General features: G+C 40.6%; 1 protein-coding gene across 9 annotated transcripts in view; it reads right to left on the reverse strand.

Moving 5' to 3' along the window:
* The window catches only part of st3gal4 (ST3 beta-galactoside alpha-2,3-sialyltransferase 4), a 61,415-nt gene that overhangs the window by 13,517 nt on the left and 28,236 nt on the right, over positions 1-19,662 (reverse strand). For 3 of the 9 annotated variants that reach the window (XM_042063797.1, XM_042063798.1, XM_042063799.1), the window contains 8 exons: positions 18,210-18,282; positions 18,028-18,120; positions 14,727-14,824; positions 14,512-14,575; positions 13,520-13,615; positions 12,092-12,281; positions 11,637-11,750; positions 10,424-10,561 (listed from right to left, as the gene is read on the reverse strand). In XM_042063797.1, coding sequence (XP_041919731.1) covers positions 10,424-10,561; positions 11,637-11,750; positions 12,092-12,281; positions 13,520-13,615; positions 14,512-14,575; positions 14,727-14,824; positions 18,028-18,120; positions 18,210-18,282 — 866 coding nt within the window. Of the gene's footprint in view, positions 1-10,367; positions 10,562-11,636; positions 11,751-12,091; positions 12,282-13,519; positions 13,616-14,511; positions 14,576-14,726; positions 14,825-18,027; positions 18,121-18,209; positions 18,298-19,662 lie in introns of all 9 variants that reach the window. The other 6 variants (XM_042063795.1, XM_042063796.1, XM_042063802.1 and 3 more) reach the window with 5 other exon arrangements.

Here is a 19,662-nt window from a genome sequence, read left to right on the forward strand (position 1 = left end):
TTTGTTGAGCAAATTTAAAGTATGATTTACTCTTATTCTTACCTTTATTATATTTTGATTGTTATTTTGAATAGAAGTGACTACTGGTTAATTAATTGTAAATGCAAATGTTTTGATCAAATTAAGTGACAAAGTGATAGCACTGCTATTTTTAATGTCAAATGACATTCCATTAATTTTTCAGGATAGGTGGTGGTGTAAGTAGGTAAGACTAACTTGACTATGTCCTAGGGACTGTTACATATTACAATATTACCTCTAGATCATGGGAGTTCCCTAGTGGTCACTCACACTCAACAAGTCTAAGGAATAGAATGATTTAGCTTTAATGGGAAAAATAAAGTTGGTAGGAATATTGAAATGATGTAATATCTGCTTTACATGTAACTATTACGTATTACTATAACTATTACTATATTACGTACTATAACATTTGATAAAGAAAGCCATAGATAAAATAAAGAAAGCAGAGAAATAGGATTGATAGAATAAGAAAATAGAACTAGGATTTACTAATAGTTTAGATAGCCTAGATAAAGTAGTATAGGGTTAGAATAATTAGGAAATTAGTTTTTGAAGAATAAAACATTATAAAAGTCTATGACATGCAGAAAATTGGAGTAAGGTATGTTGAAGAAATGATGAGATTACTGTATGTCCTAGAACATCTAATTAATAATATAGCTTACATAATAACCAGTCTTAAAGTAATATCCCAAATTGACAATAAAGTAAAATAACAATGCTTATAGTGAAATTTGTTTAATCTCTATGCAAAAAGAGAATAGATGGAATTAGGATTATCATAAATCATTGTCAGAAGATTAAAATGTTTTATTATTTCAGAAATAGAAAAGCTGGTGGAAAGATGTTGGTCTTCATGGAAAGAATGGAGGTCCACCAACTCTATTCTGTTAATCACAGTAACAAAGGGGGGGCGAACCCCTGGTATAATGTTAAATTGTATGATTTGTTACATTTGTTACCTTGGGTTACAGATTTTTTATAATGTTTCACTGTCATTATTTGATTAATGTTTTATTTGAACGTCCCTTTGGGGAAAAAAAAAGAGTCTGCTGAATACCATAACTGTAACTCTAATGGTTAGTGGCATTTATATGATACTAACCAGATACTTTCGCAACAGATACTTGATATGGTGCTTTCCTTTGCGCATAGTTGGGATCTATGCGCAAGGGAGGAGTAGTAAAGAGGAATATTTTTATTGAAAGATTTTTGATTTTCATAGTTACAGGAAGTTATTGATGATAGTCTAACAGATGTCATGTGTATAGTCATAATATCAGGAAAGTGATAGTGTTGTCTAAACCATTAGGTCCCAGAAGGATCATGAAAACACTTAGTGATTGATTACATTGATATGATAAAAATAAGAAACTTTGGTAGTGGTTTGTAGGGGTTTTTCAGATAATAAGGGCAAATGACATGTTAAAAGGGAGAATTGCTAAAATATGTGCCTCAACAGATTTAAACTGGTTTGATGTAATGTTCATTTTGTCACCTATTTTTAATTTAGTCTTAGTCTTAGTCTTGTGACAAAATGTCCTTTTTAGTCTTGGTCATATTTAGTCATTCAAATATAATTTTTGTTAATCAAGTTTTAGTCGACTAAAAGTCTCGTCATTTTAGTCTAGTTTTAGTCAAAAGAAAACTAAAAGTATATTAGTCTTAGTCAGTTTTAGTCAACACATTTTAGTCTTTTTTTATAACAAATTATTTCTGATTACCATTTGAGTCAAATAGTGTTTCACACATCTCAATTTTCCAACAATATTGTGTGTCCACAGGGCTACTCGTCTGTTATAATTACTCATTCTGATTTTTTGTCAGTCAGTATGTTTATATGCACAGGTAAGTCGAGCTACAGTTATAGCTCGGCTGGGATTTGACCATAGACAGTAAAAGATTTGACTGGACCACTGTCATATTCGTAGACCAGTGTTTCTCAAAGTGTGGTCCGGGGATCACTGGTGGTCCGCAAGCTATCTCAAGTGTCCGCGAGCAGACGTGGTAAAATATAATATAGATGAGTTGTTTGCAATATTGAACCAAGTTGTATGTAAAAACAGTTTTGCAACACTGTCTATGTAAGATATGCCAGTTTAAATCATACAGTGTGAATCCACACAATAAGCAAAGTGCAAAGACAATAAGCAAGGTGGTTCAGTGAGTAAGCCTATTGTGTAGACTAATAATAGGCTACTGTTGAAGTAGGTCTAATCTTTTTTTTTTTTAGCTAGGGTTAGTTAAGTGGTCCTGAAACTGAAAAAGTTTGTTGAGAAACACTGTCGTAGGCCAAAGTATTAATGTTTTACTCCGCCTCGCTAGATGGCGATATGCGCCCAAACACAACACATTCCCCAAACAGACTCTCCATCTTAGCCATAGCTAACTTGCTAGCGAACTTTCCATATTAGCTTACTTGCTAGCAAACTTTGCATCATCAGTCTAACTAGTTAACATTACATGATGAACATTTTCGTATGGACATTCTGGGGGATGTTAATTTGTATGAGAGAAGCTTCAACTTCTGGGTATGTAGCATTGTGGCATAAAGCTTAGGTAGTTATCTTGCTAACTCTGGCAGAAATCTCCAGTGTTCTTGTTCCATGTAGTTTCGTGTTGCAGCCACAGGGTTGCAGCAACAGCACGTAGACTAGCCTACAGGAAAGCTGTTGCGTATGAACTCATTCGGAATATTTTGAAAACGTAACAGCTAGATATTCTGTCTTCTCATTTTGTAGACCAAAATGAACAGAGATTTTATCTTAGTTTTTATTTCATGCAAAACATTTTAGTCTCGTCTTTTTTCGTCAACAATAATGCATCTTAAGATAGTCTTAGTCAGTGTTTCAGGAAATTACTGCCATCTCGTCATCGTCTTGTCTTAGTCATGAAAAAAAAGGTCGTTGACGAACATATTTCCTCTTGTCTCGTCTGACGAAATTAACACTAGTTTGATGCCTTACGCATTGCTTCGATGCAAATAAGGTCACAATAAAACCAGAGTAATCACTTTTTGCATTAAAGATAAAAGCTGAGAGGTCCACCAGAGGTCCACCTTTGGATCAGCTCCAAGGATAAATGAGAAATTATATGGAATAATTGTCATTAATTCACAGAACAATTTATAAGCAGGAAAAGGACTTTCGGAAGGACCTACAGGAAAAGAGTCAACAACCTACAGTATACTGCCTGTGGACAGAAATGATCCTGGCAGTGGTGGGTATAGTGTTTTTGGCATGTATGCTCCTGTTACCCTGTTGAGGGTAGACTTTCAGGCAAGGAATCCAGTGAGGAAGGGGGGACATTGTCCCAGCAACATCTGCCTGATAACAAACAGGGAATGGACAGAAAACGGCAGAGATCCCAGTCCATGACATACCAAAAACCACCAGGAAATGAGCCATTCAACTGTTTTTTCACAAGTGAGGCTGACAAAGAAGACTCAGGTAACACAGAAATTATTGACTGACAAAATCTTATCAACCACCAGGAATCTGGAATATTGGTGAATCTTCCAATATGAATGCAGTCTGTTATGTGCTTGAAGCACTAAGAGAACAGGTGGCTGCAACCTCCTGGGTAGCTATGCACCACTGGATGATGTTGGATCAGATATTGGCCAAAGAAAGTGGAGTGTGTGTCAACATAGGTGTATATTACAGTACTTTTATTCCCATAACATAGCTATGGCAAAACTAATAATGATAGAATGCTAGTTAAGGGGGCATTAGGAGGATTAGAAATATGGCTAGCACAAATAGGAATAGTTGTAGGAATAGGTTTGCTTGTATTTGTGCTTGTTTTCTCTTTGTTTCTTCCTTGTTTGAGATCCATAGTGCTTAAAACAGTGGCTGGGAGAAATGGATCACTGCTGTTGATGAATGAAGCAAATGGCAACCCTTGTGGAAGGAGATACTAGTGCCAGGACAGATGACAAGGAAATGGAAACATGACAGTGATGCCAGTGATGCCAGAACTGATGCTTCTCATAGAGGATTGGATAAAGGAGGAAAATTAGGATACAGTATGCTGGTTGGAAGCAAAACCAGCTCTTTCATTGATGAAGTGGGATTGGGTGTGGACTCCACTCCGTCCAACAGCCAAGCCACCAATGTTCTCAGAGCATATGAGATGGAGTGCAGAACTAAGACAATGGCTTTTGTTTTTGTGAATTGCAACATTCGTAACGTACCGCACACTTGAAGCTCAGCATCCAACATTTGCTAATACATCTGCGATTGCATTTACACTCTGCCATCTCCGAGGAACAAACAATGGACTAAAAACTGTGTGTAATGAGAATTAATTATTAATAGTTTGGTGTTACTTTGTTTTCAGAGAAGAGGGTAATTATAGCATGTAACCTATCTTCATGTAGAAGCTTAGAATATTATAGGACTAGCCCTATCTGAAAACACCCATCAGGAATTCTGATGTGATCTGTTTGCTCATTTAATGAATGTTTGGGGATGGAAAAGCATATGTGTAGTTGAAGGAAAGTTTCTCCTCTCGCTTGTTGTAAACAAGTGTTGCTGTAATAACAGGACGGTAGAAGAGTTTCCCTTATGAAGGTTTTTTCCTCTAAAAACAACGAAAAAAAGAGGTTTTCCCTTAAGGGTTTTCACTTCCACCGAGAGGATTTGAAACTTGCCATTCTATTTGATAATAACACTACACTATTGGATTTGATTTAAGTGAGGGTTGGTTCAAGGGTGTAATAACAGTACTAATATAAGTGTTATGTTTATCAGTGGTATTGGGGACAATTGCTTAAACTCATAGTTGCTGCTGTGTTGACTGGTTTGCTTAGCTGACTGTTTGTAGTGCGACTCAGCTTAGCAGCTGTATTTTCTTGATAGTAGGGGAGGTGTTAAAATAGTGATAAATGTTTGATCTTGCTGCATAAGTGAGCACACGGGGGCGCTCAAAGGGGGGAATGTCGTGATTTTTATTGAAATATATCCTTCAGTTTATATATCTTTTATGTAGTATCTTTATTCTGTGTAATATCATTGTTTTGTGAAACTGAAGTCTGTAGTATGTTCAGTGTGGGAAAGGAAGACTGGTTTAAGTGAAAGAGCAGGCCTGGCAGAAAATGGCATAGACAAGGTTTGGTGCCAGGAAATGTAAGCAAAACCTAAAGAATGGCAAAACCTAAAGAATGTATGAATAACAGGATGAGAGGGCAAAGGTGAAGTACCATACGTTACTTGGTCAGTTATCTGTAAACATAGAGTGTCTTGTCTGGGATGACTTGAAGGGGTATAAAGGCTGGACAACAGCCAGAGGATGTTATCTTACTTAGCTCACTGCTCACTTTGCTTAGCTTAGCTTTCACTTACTTGCTTGCTTCACTAATGCTCCGGAGTGCATTAAAGCCATCATCTGCAGTATACATCCACAGTGTGCGGACTTCTTTTGATGTTGTATTATTTAATGTGGATTTGACACCACATGGGTTGTCATGCACAACTGACAGACTGAGGAAGTAATTTGTCCCCAGGGCCATTGAACTATTCAATAGGCCTTTTCACACAGAGATCCCGCTAAATTTGCGAGAAGAGGAGACGTCTTTTTGTGTCTGAAAGCGAGATGAAAATTTGCCGGCCTGCTGATCTGTTCACATGATGCGCATTTTGGGGAGCCAGGAGGCAGGATCAGCTATAGTAAATTAAATTGTGACGTGCAACAGGGGGCGTGTAGAGTGATAGTCGTAGGCCTTATTATGCGTGCATGGGGCTTCAGATACAGCAGGTGTGTGATTTCAAAAACCATGGCGGGAGAACCGACTGCACTTTGGTTAGCTTGCATTTGCTTTGCTGTTGCTGTTAGAATCTTGCGATAGATGTCTTCAGACAATAAAAAGTAATTTGGAAGGGAAATTAAAGAGAAGAGTTACCCCTTGCGTTCGCCGTGAGTCCCCTTTGAAAATCAGAGGTTCACAGGCTACTGTGGCCTTGGTCAGTGGCGCCGCCAGCCGTAATCCTGTACGCACTGTGCGTACAATTTATTCATGAAATCATTCAATATTACAACAATAAAAAATAGCTTGTGTATTGTCTTAATTTAAACATGCTTCGCGCACAAATGATAGCCTAGGGCAATCATTTTCCCCATAATGACCGGCGTTCTATACATTATATACGGCTACTTGCCAAAACGAAATAATAAACTCCCCACGATATGACTTTAGCCTACATAGCCTAGCCTATTTGTTACCGTTCATCATGGCATTTGCTGAGAAACAAATAGTTCGCAACAACACACGCTGCTGAAATTGAATCAAAACATTCTTTAGTACACAGCTGATCAACCGTCTGCTTTCACGTTTGAATGAAGTTCCAGTCCTTGCGTAGTGATATGAAAGACGTATCATAAGCACAAAACCCGTTGCCATTGACAGCGGTAATTATATGTTTGCAGCGGTAATTACATTAATTTATTTTACCGTAGAACGTAGGGAAATCCCATTCAAGTCAATGGAGCGTTCTACTAGCATTGTGAAGAGCCGTATAATAATATTAAGTAATTATTCACCACAATTACTTTCAGTGTCTGTGTCTGCATCAGAACTGAGTGTGTAACAGCATTAAACCTTCACTTAGAGGCATTGATGCTGGGAAAAAGAAAACTCTGGTAAAGTGGGAAGCTTGAGACTATCCACTGAATTGACCTTACACGACTACCTCTGAAAAGGGGTGGGGGGGGGGAAAGTTTCCGAACACTTCACTTCTTGGCTGCCTGCAGGCCTCTGGTATTGCTTTTTTCACATCCTTTTCAAGTCATTTGCCATTTTAATTCACTTCATTGGCTCTGGTTTCCAAGGTAGCCAACACTCAGCATTTACACCCAAGAATCCTGACGGAACCATCCAACAAGATAGCAGGAAAGCTGAAACAAGCCTGGACATGAATCTCACAGGAGGGGGAAAAGTGATGAGAAAAGGCCAGGCAAATTAATTTATACCGCTTAAAAAAGTGCCCTGCCACACAAAACCGTTTTACTTGTATATTTTTAAACATGTTAGGTCCATATGTGTTTGTGCTATGTCGTTAATGTGAAAATGAACAGCTACCTCCTCGGTCAGCTCTAGCCACTGAAAAGAAATAAGCGGAGAAATTAGGCCAATTACAAAAGCTCTTCAGATTGACGTGGAATTGATGAGCTGATTACTATTAATGAGCTCGCCCAGTTAAGACCATGCCCACAAAATTCGTTTAGCTCTGTGACAGTTTTCATAGGCCTATGCAAGGATGGCTGAATGTCAACGGACTTGTGCGCTATGCAGAAATAGAACTTCAACAATGCATTTTGCCCAAGAACCCAGATTTGAGGATCAAATGGCTTCAGTTTATTTTTTGAAACAATGCCACAGGCTTTGCAAAAAGGTTGCTGTTGAAGCCTGGAGCAGTAGGCTACCATCGCCTGTAAGTAAAACGTTATTGTCAACTCAAGGAAGAAGTGCTATGTTATACAGGTTTAATGAACTCGCTAGCCTAGCAGGTTTTATTTATGCACATTTGGACAATGCTAGCACTCGCTAGCCAAGCTAAGTTCACGCCATGAAGCTAAAATTAGTTGATAACGGCTGTCATGTTATGGACGAAACCTACTAGCTGTTAGCCAATCAGAGTCAAGCAGCTTGGCTTGTTGAATATTAATGAGAACTGGCACAAATCGAGCCGAGTCTTAATGCAGGCTTTCAATACCATGCTAGAATGTATTCCACAAAAAATGTTACAGAGTCCATGGTAGAACTTCAGACATTACCACAAAGTAATGAAATACATGTGGCAGGGCATCTTTAATTAAAACAGATGACTACAAAATACTTGCAAAAGGACTCTGATGCATACAAATAAGATGTACAGGAACTACAGAACCTACATATTAGGATATTATGTGTTTTTTGTCCCCCTTACAATCTTTTTAAAACAAAAGACCAAAATCACTGAGGTGGCAGCTGTACAGGTGCAGGCCAAACGCTGGTAGACCATACCTGTCAACATTTAGCTTTCCAAAAACGGGAGATGTTTATACCGGATCTGGGTTTGCATATTTAATACGTTTCATACACGTGTTTCAACAATGCATTTCGGACCTTACGCATGCCAGTTATGTATCCACCTGCAGCCTACTTCTAAAACTCCAAAGCTGCTTGCTGTCAGATTTGGTTCCGAGGGAACAAGTTCAGTGTATCAACAACACTCAATAACAGTTTATGTGATGTGTTAATCAATTACATTCCCAACAATTTCACAACAGCTAGTTCTGGAGTAGGCCATTCAACTAGCCCGCTTGCTTACGACGAGACTCAGACTGCGCAGTTGGCACCCGCTTCCTTATTTGGGTTTTGGGTTGCCAGGTTTTAGCCTATGACAAAACAGTTGAAATTGAAACTAAGTGATCGTGTATGTGTAGGGTGTATTTCATATACAACCTGGCAACCTGAATGGATCAATGATTTTAAAATGAAGTTTGATGGCCATGCAAATTACGGGAGTTTTCCGGGAGAAATAACAAAACGGGAGGGTGCTGGGAGATGACCTTGAAATACGGGAGAAACCCGGGAAAAACGGGAGTGTTGACAGGTATGTGGTAGACACAGTGACACATTGAATATGACAGACAAGAAACACAACCCTCTGGTGACTGAGATTTCTTTACAGACCGGAAAGAGTGAGAATGCCCAAGTGAGGGGGACTAATTTAGTCACATCTGGCACATTTGCACAGCAATAGAGAGTGACTGTGCCCATATGTTGAAAATTAAAATTAAAATAATAGTTTGAGGAACTGTGTGACGGCAAGAACTATCACTCTGCACTAGAACATAAAAAGGGAACAAAGTGGTAGAGAAAGACCGTGGTGGAGGTCCACACCCAGGGTGGAATCTAATGTGACACGCCTCACGTTTCCTGTGAAAAAAAGGAAATGTGTGTCTGGCCGTTGTTTCAGCCTTGGTCCTAAGGTAAAGCTCTGCCACAGGACATTCCTCTAAATCCGTTTCTCCTACACACTTAATATGGGTTTTCACTCGGTCTTCCACCGACTCTCCTTTTGGCCCCCCCTCTCCCCCCTTCTCTTCAGTGTACGCAATACCAGGGGAAGAGAAATTGCTTGAAGGAAGTGAGTTTGGGCCCTGAGGGTCAGGGGGTGGGATGTATGGTGTTGCATCTCATCAACGGTGAATTTGAGAAAATTGAAAGAAGATTTGTGAGTGTTGGTGAACGCATGTGTAGCATCCCCTGAAGCATGTGTGAATGCATGTGTAGCATCCCCTGAAGTCTAACTTTATATTTGTGCGACTGCATGCATGTGGATTGTGATTTTGTTTATGTCGTTCCATTGGTGAACATGAGTGTAAATGCAAAGCCTGTGTTAGCACACTTACATCTCAATGTGTTTAACTGTGGGAAATTGTGTGTGTGAATGTGTGTCCAAATGACTACTAGCAGACAGTCATGTTTGTTTGCGCTCCTCTGTGAGGCCCCTGTCCTGATTTGTCTGCCAGCAGAGGGTCAGTCATTGCTGCCTAAGCAGACATTGCCTAAGCACAGTGGCTGCATGCCAAGAACATGCCACCCATGTCAGAGAGATAGATGTCTTGACAGAGCGAGTGAAACAGAGAAAGCGAGACTCAGAGGGAGAGAGAGAGAGAGAGAGAGAGAGAGAGAGAGAGAGAGAGAGAGAGAGAGAGAGAGAGAGAGAGAGGAGTGGGTGGGATAAAGAGAATGTTTCTTTCTCACAAAGATAGGAGGGGGGGTGGAGGCGTAGAGAAAAGGATTAAGAAGTGTGGTGACATAAGCTATGAGAGATGCAGCGAGAGAGAAAGGGGGAGAGGAGGTGACCGTGTCACACCATCCTCTCATTGGCCTGTCGCAGCAGGGACCCATGATGAGCAGATGAGCACACAAAAGTCTGACCTGGGATGGCAATGCAGGATCTTACATGGCATTGGAGATGCAATGACCTACAGCATAACATCTCACAATATATCTGCTGTGCTTAAAAGTCACAAATGCTGTGATTCTATATTAATAGTTTTGTGTTAATTACGAAAAGGAAATTACATAGCAATCAGCAAACACCCTCACCAAAAACGGGAAAAATATTGAGCATTAAAGGTGATGTCAGCAAATATAATCATATATCATTTTTCGCTTGCTTCAATTTCCATCAAATTCTGAATCCCAAGCTCTACATTCAACAGGTAGTAACAAGATCCAAACTATTGCATGTGTACTGGCCAAGAAAGCATGCATGTGTGAGAGGGGTGTACTTATTTTCACAGGTGTGTTTCAAAACAGCTAACTTTTTTGCCAAAATTGCTGACTCCACCTTTAATGGGCCCGAGGGTTTTGACATCCATCATGAGGGTGGGGGCTGCGGCTCACCTCTCTGCCCTTTGGATTTAGAGGAATCTGGAGCAGTTTGCTGGCGGTGTGGTGCAGAAAGTATGGGTCCAGCACACGGATCTGACTGGTCTTACCCAACCAGATCTGTGGAGGAGGCTTCCAGAAGCCTTTCCTCACCTAACAGACAGACAGAGGGAGGGGGAGGCGTTGGAGAAAGAGGGAAAAAGACCATCAATTTTCTAATACCTGTTACCATGACATGTGGTGTCAGTGACCTTTACTCTATTGATTTAGCCTTTTAAACATGCATACCTTCAATTTTAACGTATGGTGCAAAGTGCAACAGTAGCCTCGTTTAATAAGAATAGTTGTGTGTACATTTCTTTCTAATGTGCTCAAATTACAATTCTAAAACTGATAGTCCCGGTCCTTGATGGTGATTGGCTGAATCACGTTCGATGCCATTGTAAAATGCAGCATAAACATACATCTTGACCGCATTTTGTTCTATATTACTGCACTACCATAACTTGATACAAAAGTAAAAGTAGCTGCGTCTCGACATCATTCAGATAGAGGAAATATATTTCTTGGCGCAAGAATGATTATCTATGAATAAATCGGTTCCATTTCTAGTTGATGTGCCTTTACTTTATGAAACTTTGCCAGGTATTTATAGTAACGGTTTTAGAAAAGCAATAAGCCACTCAAGTCCGTAGGTTACACTGATTCTACAACAGCTGGGGGGGGGGGGTTTAAGGCACTCTGCTAGCGCGTCAGGCCTAACAACGCCCCTTAGCTGTTGTAGAATTAGTGTACCCTACTACCCTGTACCCTACGGCCTCTCGGGGCTTATTGCTTAAATCTATCGTCTGTTCAGTGCAGTTATGAAACAACAAGTTGGAGCTAAGGAAAAGGCAAGCAGAACAAACTGCCTTTTTGATGTTGTCAGTTGTCTCAGAAAATGATCACAGTGGAAGTATTATTATTATGATGCCAACTCTTTTCACAAAATAAAGTAATGGGCATACACAAAAATTCTGCAAACTGATTGAGCATTTACGTGCCTGCTAAATCAGATTGCAGAATGAATCATTCGAAAAGGAATACATCACCCCTTTCAATTCGATTGAAATTCAGATCGGCCGGTGTTATTTCGATCAAGGTGTTTATATGAGTATTTTTTATTCCGATTGAAGCATGAATCCAATTCTAATCAGATCAAAATGTGCCCATGTAAACCTTCACCTACTGTTTCTCCCCACGCAGCTGATTCTTCAGAGTCAACCATAAAATTGGGAAGAGAACGCTGTGAGTGGAGGGACCAGCATGCTGTAAGTAACCGGTGTTGTTTTTCACAGAACACCTGGAGTATAAAAATTGGATTTAACGAGTGCTTGCCACCGTTACAACGTCTTAAATGTCAAAGACTAGCCATGGCAGTGGCTGGGGACCACGCATACACAAACGTGCTTATTACCCACTATGGCCATTTACACCCTAGGGAGAGAGAGAGAGAGAGGGAGAGAGAGGGAGAGGGAGAGAGAGAGAGAGAGAGAGAGAGAGAGAGAGACTCTCTCTGCCATCACATTCTGCCAAAAACTACTAGCTGCGTCGTATTAACCACAGAGCTTAGCGTCAGGAGAAATGAGAGAGATGAAAAGTCTGGTGAAAGGAAGTGGAGGGGCGAGTCCGGGCATGCCGTACCCTTTTCTCATCATACAGGATCTCTTTGAGCCAGCGCAGGTCCTGCTGCTTGAACGGTACCAGCACCAGGAGCGTGTCCGGGTTGTTTTGGAGGCTGGGGTTGTAGACGGCTGACTCGGGGTAGAAGAGGCGCAGGGTGGTCTTGTTGCCCACATCGTGCTCATAGCCCCGTACTGGGGCGTCGTTGAGCCTGCATAACCCAAATAAGAGAAAAAAAAAAGTGTGTGTGTGTGGGGGGGGAGGGGGCGGGGGTGGGTTATGTGTCAGCATGTTCTGCAATTGAGCAATATTGCAGCATAGTTGTGTATCTGTCAGTACTGAAAGAAGAAAATCAATGAACTCATTCACAGTTAAAAACACTTCTGTAATCATGTATTTCCTTTTACTTTTTTTTTGCAATCCTGTCCAACTGTAAAGTGCTGAGTGTGACTCAGGACTACAAGACATCCTCAAACAGTCAAGTTCCAGAGTAACCGGTGTGCTCAGTTTGATCACTGGAACTTCTGCATCGTCTTCCTGAGAGCTGCATACTGTCCAAACCAAACCACCAGATACCATTTTCAAGAACAACCTTCGCTAATGGCCACTAAAGTTTAGTGTTAAAGTTAAGTCATTTCATTTTTGGTCATATATCATGAACTGCTATAAGGGGTCCTTAGCATGTTTTTAGCTGTCTCTCTAAAAGTGTCATCTACTCTCTTCGTGTTAAAACCACATGATCCTTTCCGTTTCCTGGCACCTTGTTTCTCAGAAGCAACCATTACAGTACTCTCTAGAGTGCAGGCCTCTGCAACGTATGTGCAGAAAATGTATTTTTAATGGACTCTAATGCTCTTGTTTACAACAATGTGATTAAAACGTGGCTGAGGGAAACAGCATTCTTTATCTTGAACTGCGTCCATACTCTGACCCCTTTGGTGTTTGTAATAGCGAGGCCAATGAACCAGGTTTTTCTCCACTTTAGCTTCTGGGAAGAGAGGGTGAAATGCAGATGGAAGGGGGTGGGGTGAGGGGTTGAAAGGTGGCAGTTAATGATTGGTGCTTAAACAAAAAAGGGGGTCAGTAAGAGGCTTAAAAACCATTAAAAACTGCGTGGCCGTTTTAAAGCCGTAAATAACATTGTGAAACATAGGCACATGAGCTTCTTGGCAGGGGAAGCGAAACAGCTTTTTAAGAGAGTCTGCCAAGCCAACATTTTACAGGGTATGGTGGAAAGTAGAACTGGCATTTCACTGGTATTTGATAGGGAGGGTTAAGAGAGAGGGGGCAGTGAACTAGGGAGTGAAGATGTACACCTGAAAATGATGAACACTTTGAAACACTCAAGTCAGATGGATACTAAACTGGTAAATGCATATAATAATAATAATAATAATAATAATAATAAATTAACTTAAATTCTAAACAAGGTCAAGTTTCTTAACGTACCTGATCACAACATCGTACTTGTTAATGGCAGCTCCAAGGGAGCTGTTTTTGATAGCAAATCCATTCCCTATGACTGCACAGGTTCTGCAATCCAGACTGCAGGATAAAAAAAACCCTATTATCATGTAGTTATAACAAAATGTCTTTGAAAATACTTCAATGCATCTATTTGTCAATTTATTTAGTAACAATAAATTCAAGGAGTCTTAAGGCCAACACCCACTGGCGCCGTCTGACGCGCTTCAAGTGACGCCAAAGTTTAGAACTCCATTACTTTTAACGGAGCAAAGCCCACTGGCGGTGTCTGACGAGCGTTAACGGCAAAGTTCAGAAAATTGTCTTCAATGTCAAATCCATAGACACACATGTCGCCGCCAGTGGGCGTTGGCCTTTACACTTTTGCACATTACTGTCTTCATACAGCACGTTTTTACTTTAAAATGCATCCTAATAATTTGTTGTATTGTATGTGTTGCCGAAATAGTTTTTGCTGCTAGAGTGACACCACTAGCCAAAATCAAAATGAATTGTGTGTGCTTAACTCATTTAGCCACAGAAATTTGATTCTGACTGTTTTCTTGTATTACTTATGCATTATGGTTAATGTTTTATTCAAAGTGACTCACAAATATATTAGTTACAGGGCCAGTCTCCCAGGAGCAATTCAGGGTTAAGTGCTTAAGGGCACTTCGGTGACAGCCAGGAACTGAACCCCCAACTTTTCTTGGCTACTGCATGCATTGCTCGCCCAGCTCCATAGCCACTACACTACCACTGTGTAAACTCCATGCAGAGCTACTACAACATGACCTTTTTGGGTAATGTATTGCCACATTACCTCAATTACTGTTTTGAAAACACTAGACTTTAATAAACAAGTGCAAATGCTACTAACTACTAAAGCAGTTTATTTAAAACCAAAATAAAAACCAAAAACCCAAAGCCACACACTAAACTTTTACTATTAACTCCCAACTCTTTTAGCTTCTTACTTCTCAATGCTGGCAGGCATTTTGCAATTGGCAGTGACCGCTAAAATCTTCAGCAGGAGTGATTCTGAAAAGAGAAAATATATGCCAATACAAAATTAACTGCGTGGCCATCTAAGCTTGCTATAGCAGACTGCCATGCAGGGTTAAATTGGATTATGTAATTCTCATCCATGGCTTGACAGAAGGCCCAACAGAGAGAGAGAAATGGAACATACCACTGCCTTTAATACCATAAGGCAATGCAAGCGTTGCCAGATGTTGTCGCCAGAAGAAATCCTCCAGTTGTAAAAATAGGTCGGTCTTCCTGGTGATGCTGTTTTAAAGAGACAAAAGACGACACATACAGAAGAAGCTTACAAGACAAAACATCATCTACTGACCATGCGAGTACACAACACAGGTTTCAAAGAGTTGTTCTTTCCGCTCCAGTGGCAACAACAAATACACTAGCTTGACTCAGCCACACTGGTGAGATGTTTGATAAAGTTTAAGGTCAAAAGCAGGCAAACATTGGAATAAGTCTACCGTTTAGATTATAAAACTAGTGCTGTCAGTTAAACGCGTTATTAACGGCGTTAACGTAAACCTATTTTAACGGCGTCAATTTTTTTATCGCGAGATTAACGTTCTTTTTGGTGTAACAAACTTTGTAGTTTTTTCACATGCTGTTGCAACAACTAGTAACGTTAGGACAACTACAACACCACACCAGATCTAGCTAGACCGGATGGAATGGAACGTTGTATGTGCTGCATGTACACGCCCCCTTTTAGGGGAAAGATGACTGATATAATGCATCAAAGTGGGGAGCGAAAAGGGCTTATAATAAACTTACTAAATCTTGAAACAAACGTGAATAAAAGGCACAAAATAAGGTTGGTGTAAGAGTTATCTGTGTGATTATGGGATTAATGTGATGATGTTCCTATGTTTTGCTCTTTCCAGTTTACTAACAGGAGTGTCACGAATGAATCGATAGGCACAGTCAAACTGCCCATGGCTGACCGTTTTGCATGGAATATTATGGTAAGTAAAGGCATGCAGCACACACTTGGTTGGGCTTATGAGCCGGCCAAATAGTAGCCTAGGCTGACGCATTAGTTGTGTGCCACCAAAGATTTTATCACCGTCACTTGTTCTGTTATCAACATTCCTCTTTGGCTGCTACTATTTGCGATGCACTCTGCTTTCGACATTCATTTACATTAGATTCCATTCTTTTCAATACAACTCCGTACACCAGCATCGCACTTTGCCGCCGTGTAAATCACGATTCAGTTATATTTGGTTGACGCTGCTCCATAAAATTCATTGTTCATTCAGTGTTGGCCTCTTAAAAACTTCGGCGTTGATGTGTGTGGCAAGTGACAGTGCACCATAGACTGTAGGCCTATAAAATGGCAATGCTCTCATGTTGAAAAGTTCCTTATTTTCAACTGAACTCAAAGATAATGAATATGGTATATGAATATAATATTTTCTGTTTGTTATGCCTTTATAATGTGTGTAGGCCTACATTTTGTGCATGCACTTCTGCGGTAGCATTTATTTCAGTGTATATCAGCTATATTTCTGAAGAATATATTGTGTTGCCTCAGGTCTGCTGCACATCTTTTGAAATTTGATTTGAAATAATCAAATAGACCTACTAGGTCTTAAAGTTAAGTTAATAAAGTAACTTGCTTTGCTTTCATTTGAATCCCAATCAAGATACACAATAATTGCTTTATTGTTAATATGGACTCCTGGAAAGTTCAGCAATGCAAAATAATAGAATTTTATTCATATGATAAAATATGTGATTAATCGTGATTAACTATAGGAATTCAGCGATTAATCGTGATTAAACATTTTAATCGTTTGACAGCACTATTAAAAACTGATAAATGTCATGCAAATCAGGGTTTCTGAGATTTTCATATCTTTCCACTGTGTTTCCGAATAGTTGTGGCCAACCAAATTGTATTCTGAGTTTTAAATTATTGCAGGAATACAGAGGTTCTGTGCCTGAAAATTATGCCTTTATTACTAAGCTGTCTTGTCATGGGATTCTGTGCCACTCTCCTAAATAAATCCTGTTCTTGAGTCGAGAAAGTATGAGCCTGAAAAAGCGTGAGAATTGGGAGCCTAGCCGAAGAGAAAATCCATTTCAGACAGTTTCAGGTCTCTCAGATGAGTAGGTCCTAAGTGCTCTCTGGAGATAAAAAAAAAAAAAAACCTTTCCGAGAACAAATCGCTCCTAATTGGCGGGCAACCAGCCCTTGTAAACCACAAAGCTGCCTTCAATTAGCTCTGACAAACAGTGCATTTCTATGATGTCGCACCACAAGTACGGCCCTAGTTGTCCACTTGAGGAGCTAGGCAAACCAGAACCATTTAGCTGTGCGCATACACCACACATGCACCTCTCACTCTCTCTCTGACTGTGTGTACATATGCGAGACAGGGCCTAATAAAGTCATCATTCTGGTCAGGGTCAGTGTTTGGACATGTGACCAGTGTCAGCTGTGTATGTAGCCCTTGTGTTTGGACTTTGGGTGGAATTCCTCACACCGGACACTGTTTTTGTCTCTTTCTACAATAGCCAAGACTGTCTGATGTACTATTTATGGCAAGCTGTTGCAGTATTGCATCCGTATGCTTTTGCTTTGCACCATGTGAGCCAACACAACTACAACAATAGGACCTCTATCCTCTGCTAGACATGGAGTACATGGTATAAATAAATAAATAAATAAATAAAATAAAAAAATCACACAGAAAATATTATATAAATAACGGTGAGCCTTTAAACCATTAAATCCCATGCAGACTTAAATAGAACAGGCATATGTAGTGCTATGTAGAGTTTAAATGGGTGTGCTGTATGTGGCGTTTTGGCTCTGTGAGGTGCCCTTTTACTTGGATTACAGGGATACAGTCACTTTCCTGATGCAACTTTCCAATGCTTTGCAACTTAGATGCAGTGAAAGGCCACTAAGAAAGTGAGATTGTGGACTCCGAAAGCCATAGTGTTTCAGAGCATTTTGAGAGCTGTACAGCTGCATGGTATCAGAGTTTTTTTTTTTTTTTTTTTAAAAAGGCCCTCCCAACCACCACTCCACCCCCTTCCCCAAACTTGCAGGGGTCATACCCCAGGTGGCACTGCGTTAGGGGACAGCCAGCTGTACAAACTGATAAAACGAAGCACAGAAGAAAAAAAGAAAGCAAAGGGGATCTATTCAAGATAATGCCGTCTGCCGGGCAAATAAATAAAGGAAGGCTTAGAAATGTCTAGAATTTAGAAATTATGCTACCTCCACACTTGTTCTTTTGCATGAGGAAGGAACGCAAACTTAAGCAAACCCATACAAATGTTATAACTCATATCCAACTGATAGCACTGTTTGGGTTGGTGGGGGTGTTCTCTTCCCTTCCTCCCTTCCTCCCTCCCTCTCTAAACAGTGGGCTATTACTTTTATCAGAAGACTCAAAAATATGCATACAGAACTGACACACACACACCCACATACTCACGTGAAGTTGAGGTTTTCCCATTTTTTCCCCTGCCCCATCCATTCCTCACACAGGGACTTTGTGGGAGCTGGAGCCTTAATGGTGCCTCCATTGCTGTAAAAACAAACCAACTGTCATGGAACAGTGCAAACCCGCCACCGAATCAGCAGCTAGTAGTAGACAGCTCCCCTGACAAGGCTTACCTCTGAAGGTAGAAGTTGAAACAGTAGTAGGAAACGAACAGCAACACAAGGGGGACCAGTCGAATGCACCATGCTGCAAACAAACAAACAAACAACAACAAAAAAACACAAAAGAGCATATAGGAATTTTGATATTTCGTAAAAATGACAAGCCAATGTACTACTCTGTATGATCATCTGACAGTGATGACTGGTCACATGTCTTGGTGAAGCTGTGTTTGAGAGAAGCTATGTGCCCTTTTCTTCTCTTCAACACACAAGCCATTGATACGACACCAAAGAGCCTAAGGCACTTCAGAAGCCATCACATGAACCCAACAGTCTTAAAATGGCTCAAACGTTAGTCATATAGCCTTGGAAGCAGGACACAATGAGATAGGCAAAGCTTCCAAAACAGTCCCCCAATCTCAGAGGTATAAATTCATTATATGCACTTGTAAACACGCGCTTAGCCTCAGAAAATGTATAGCACTTCGCTTCCAACTGTAAATGATATCCAGCAGGCAGGAAGGCAGGCAGTGGGTTTGTGAAGACAGCTCACTAACCTGCAGTGTGTGTTCTGCTTCGATAAGATAAGCTGTAGTCTGCGGGTAACATTCACTCTGCCCTCAATGCAGTCCAGCTCACATGTGCATGGGAAAGCACTTTACTTCCTGAGAGCCTGTGGAGGCTGTGAACGGAGCCGAGCTCAAAGTGATTTCCTCCTTCCTGAGATTGATTAGCACTTCTGAGAGGAGACCCCACCTCCCACACACACACTAAGAGATGGAAGCGGTAAGCTATTGTCCCTCTCTTTCTGGCCTGATTAAAATGATGCCTGCTACTATAAGGGGTGACAGCTACCTGCCACAGGAGACATCATGCTTAAATGACAATGCACAGACTTTGTGAAAAACTGGGTTGAAATGTGCAGAAAAAGTCTGCCACCGCAGGCACGCTGTACATTTACTCCCATGCCGGTTTCCCAGAATACCGTAAAGTCAGGAAGCAGAAGCCAAGCTAAACACCGCCTGTGCTAACACTCCTCTCTGGAGCGCTCATTAACCGATGCACACATGCTGAAGAAGTCTCCTCGGCAATTCATCCCAGCACTCCCAATCTCCTCCACACACACAGTCCAAAACGACACATCTTTTACCCATCCATACTCATGATGCGCTTACGTGGACAAGGTAATGTTCTAGTCAAACAGACAGGTCACTATAAATTAAAACAAAACAAAACAAAACAAAACAAAAATCACAGTGAATGGTGGGTAGAAATTAAATAGCAGCTCAAGGAGTTAATTGTTTAACGTTTCTCTACCGACTTAATCTATGCACCAGCAACATATCCTTGTTTTAATAAGCTAAAAAATAAGTACCATGGAGTAAACAAGAAGGGTCACACTTTACTTGGATCGTCTGACCACAGACTATCTATCTACAGATGCTCAAACTAGCATTTGGTTAAG

This window comes from Alosa sapidissima, chromosome 15 (assembly GCF_018492685.1).
Source record: "Alosa sapidissima isolate fAloSap1 chromosome 15, fAloSap1.pri, whole genome shotgun sequence".
NCBI lineage: Eukaryota > Metazoa > Chordata > Actinopteri > Clupeiformes > Clupeidae > Alosa > Alosa sapidissima.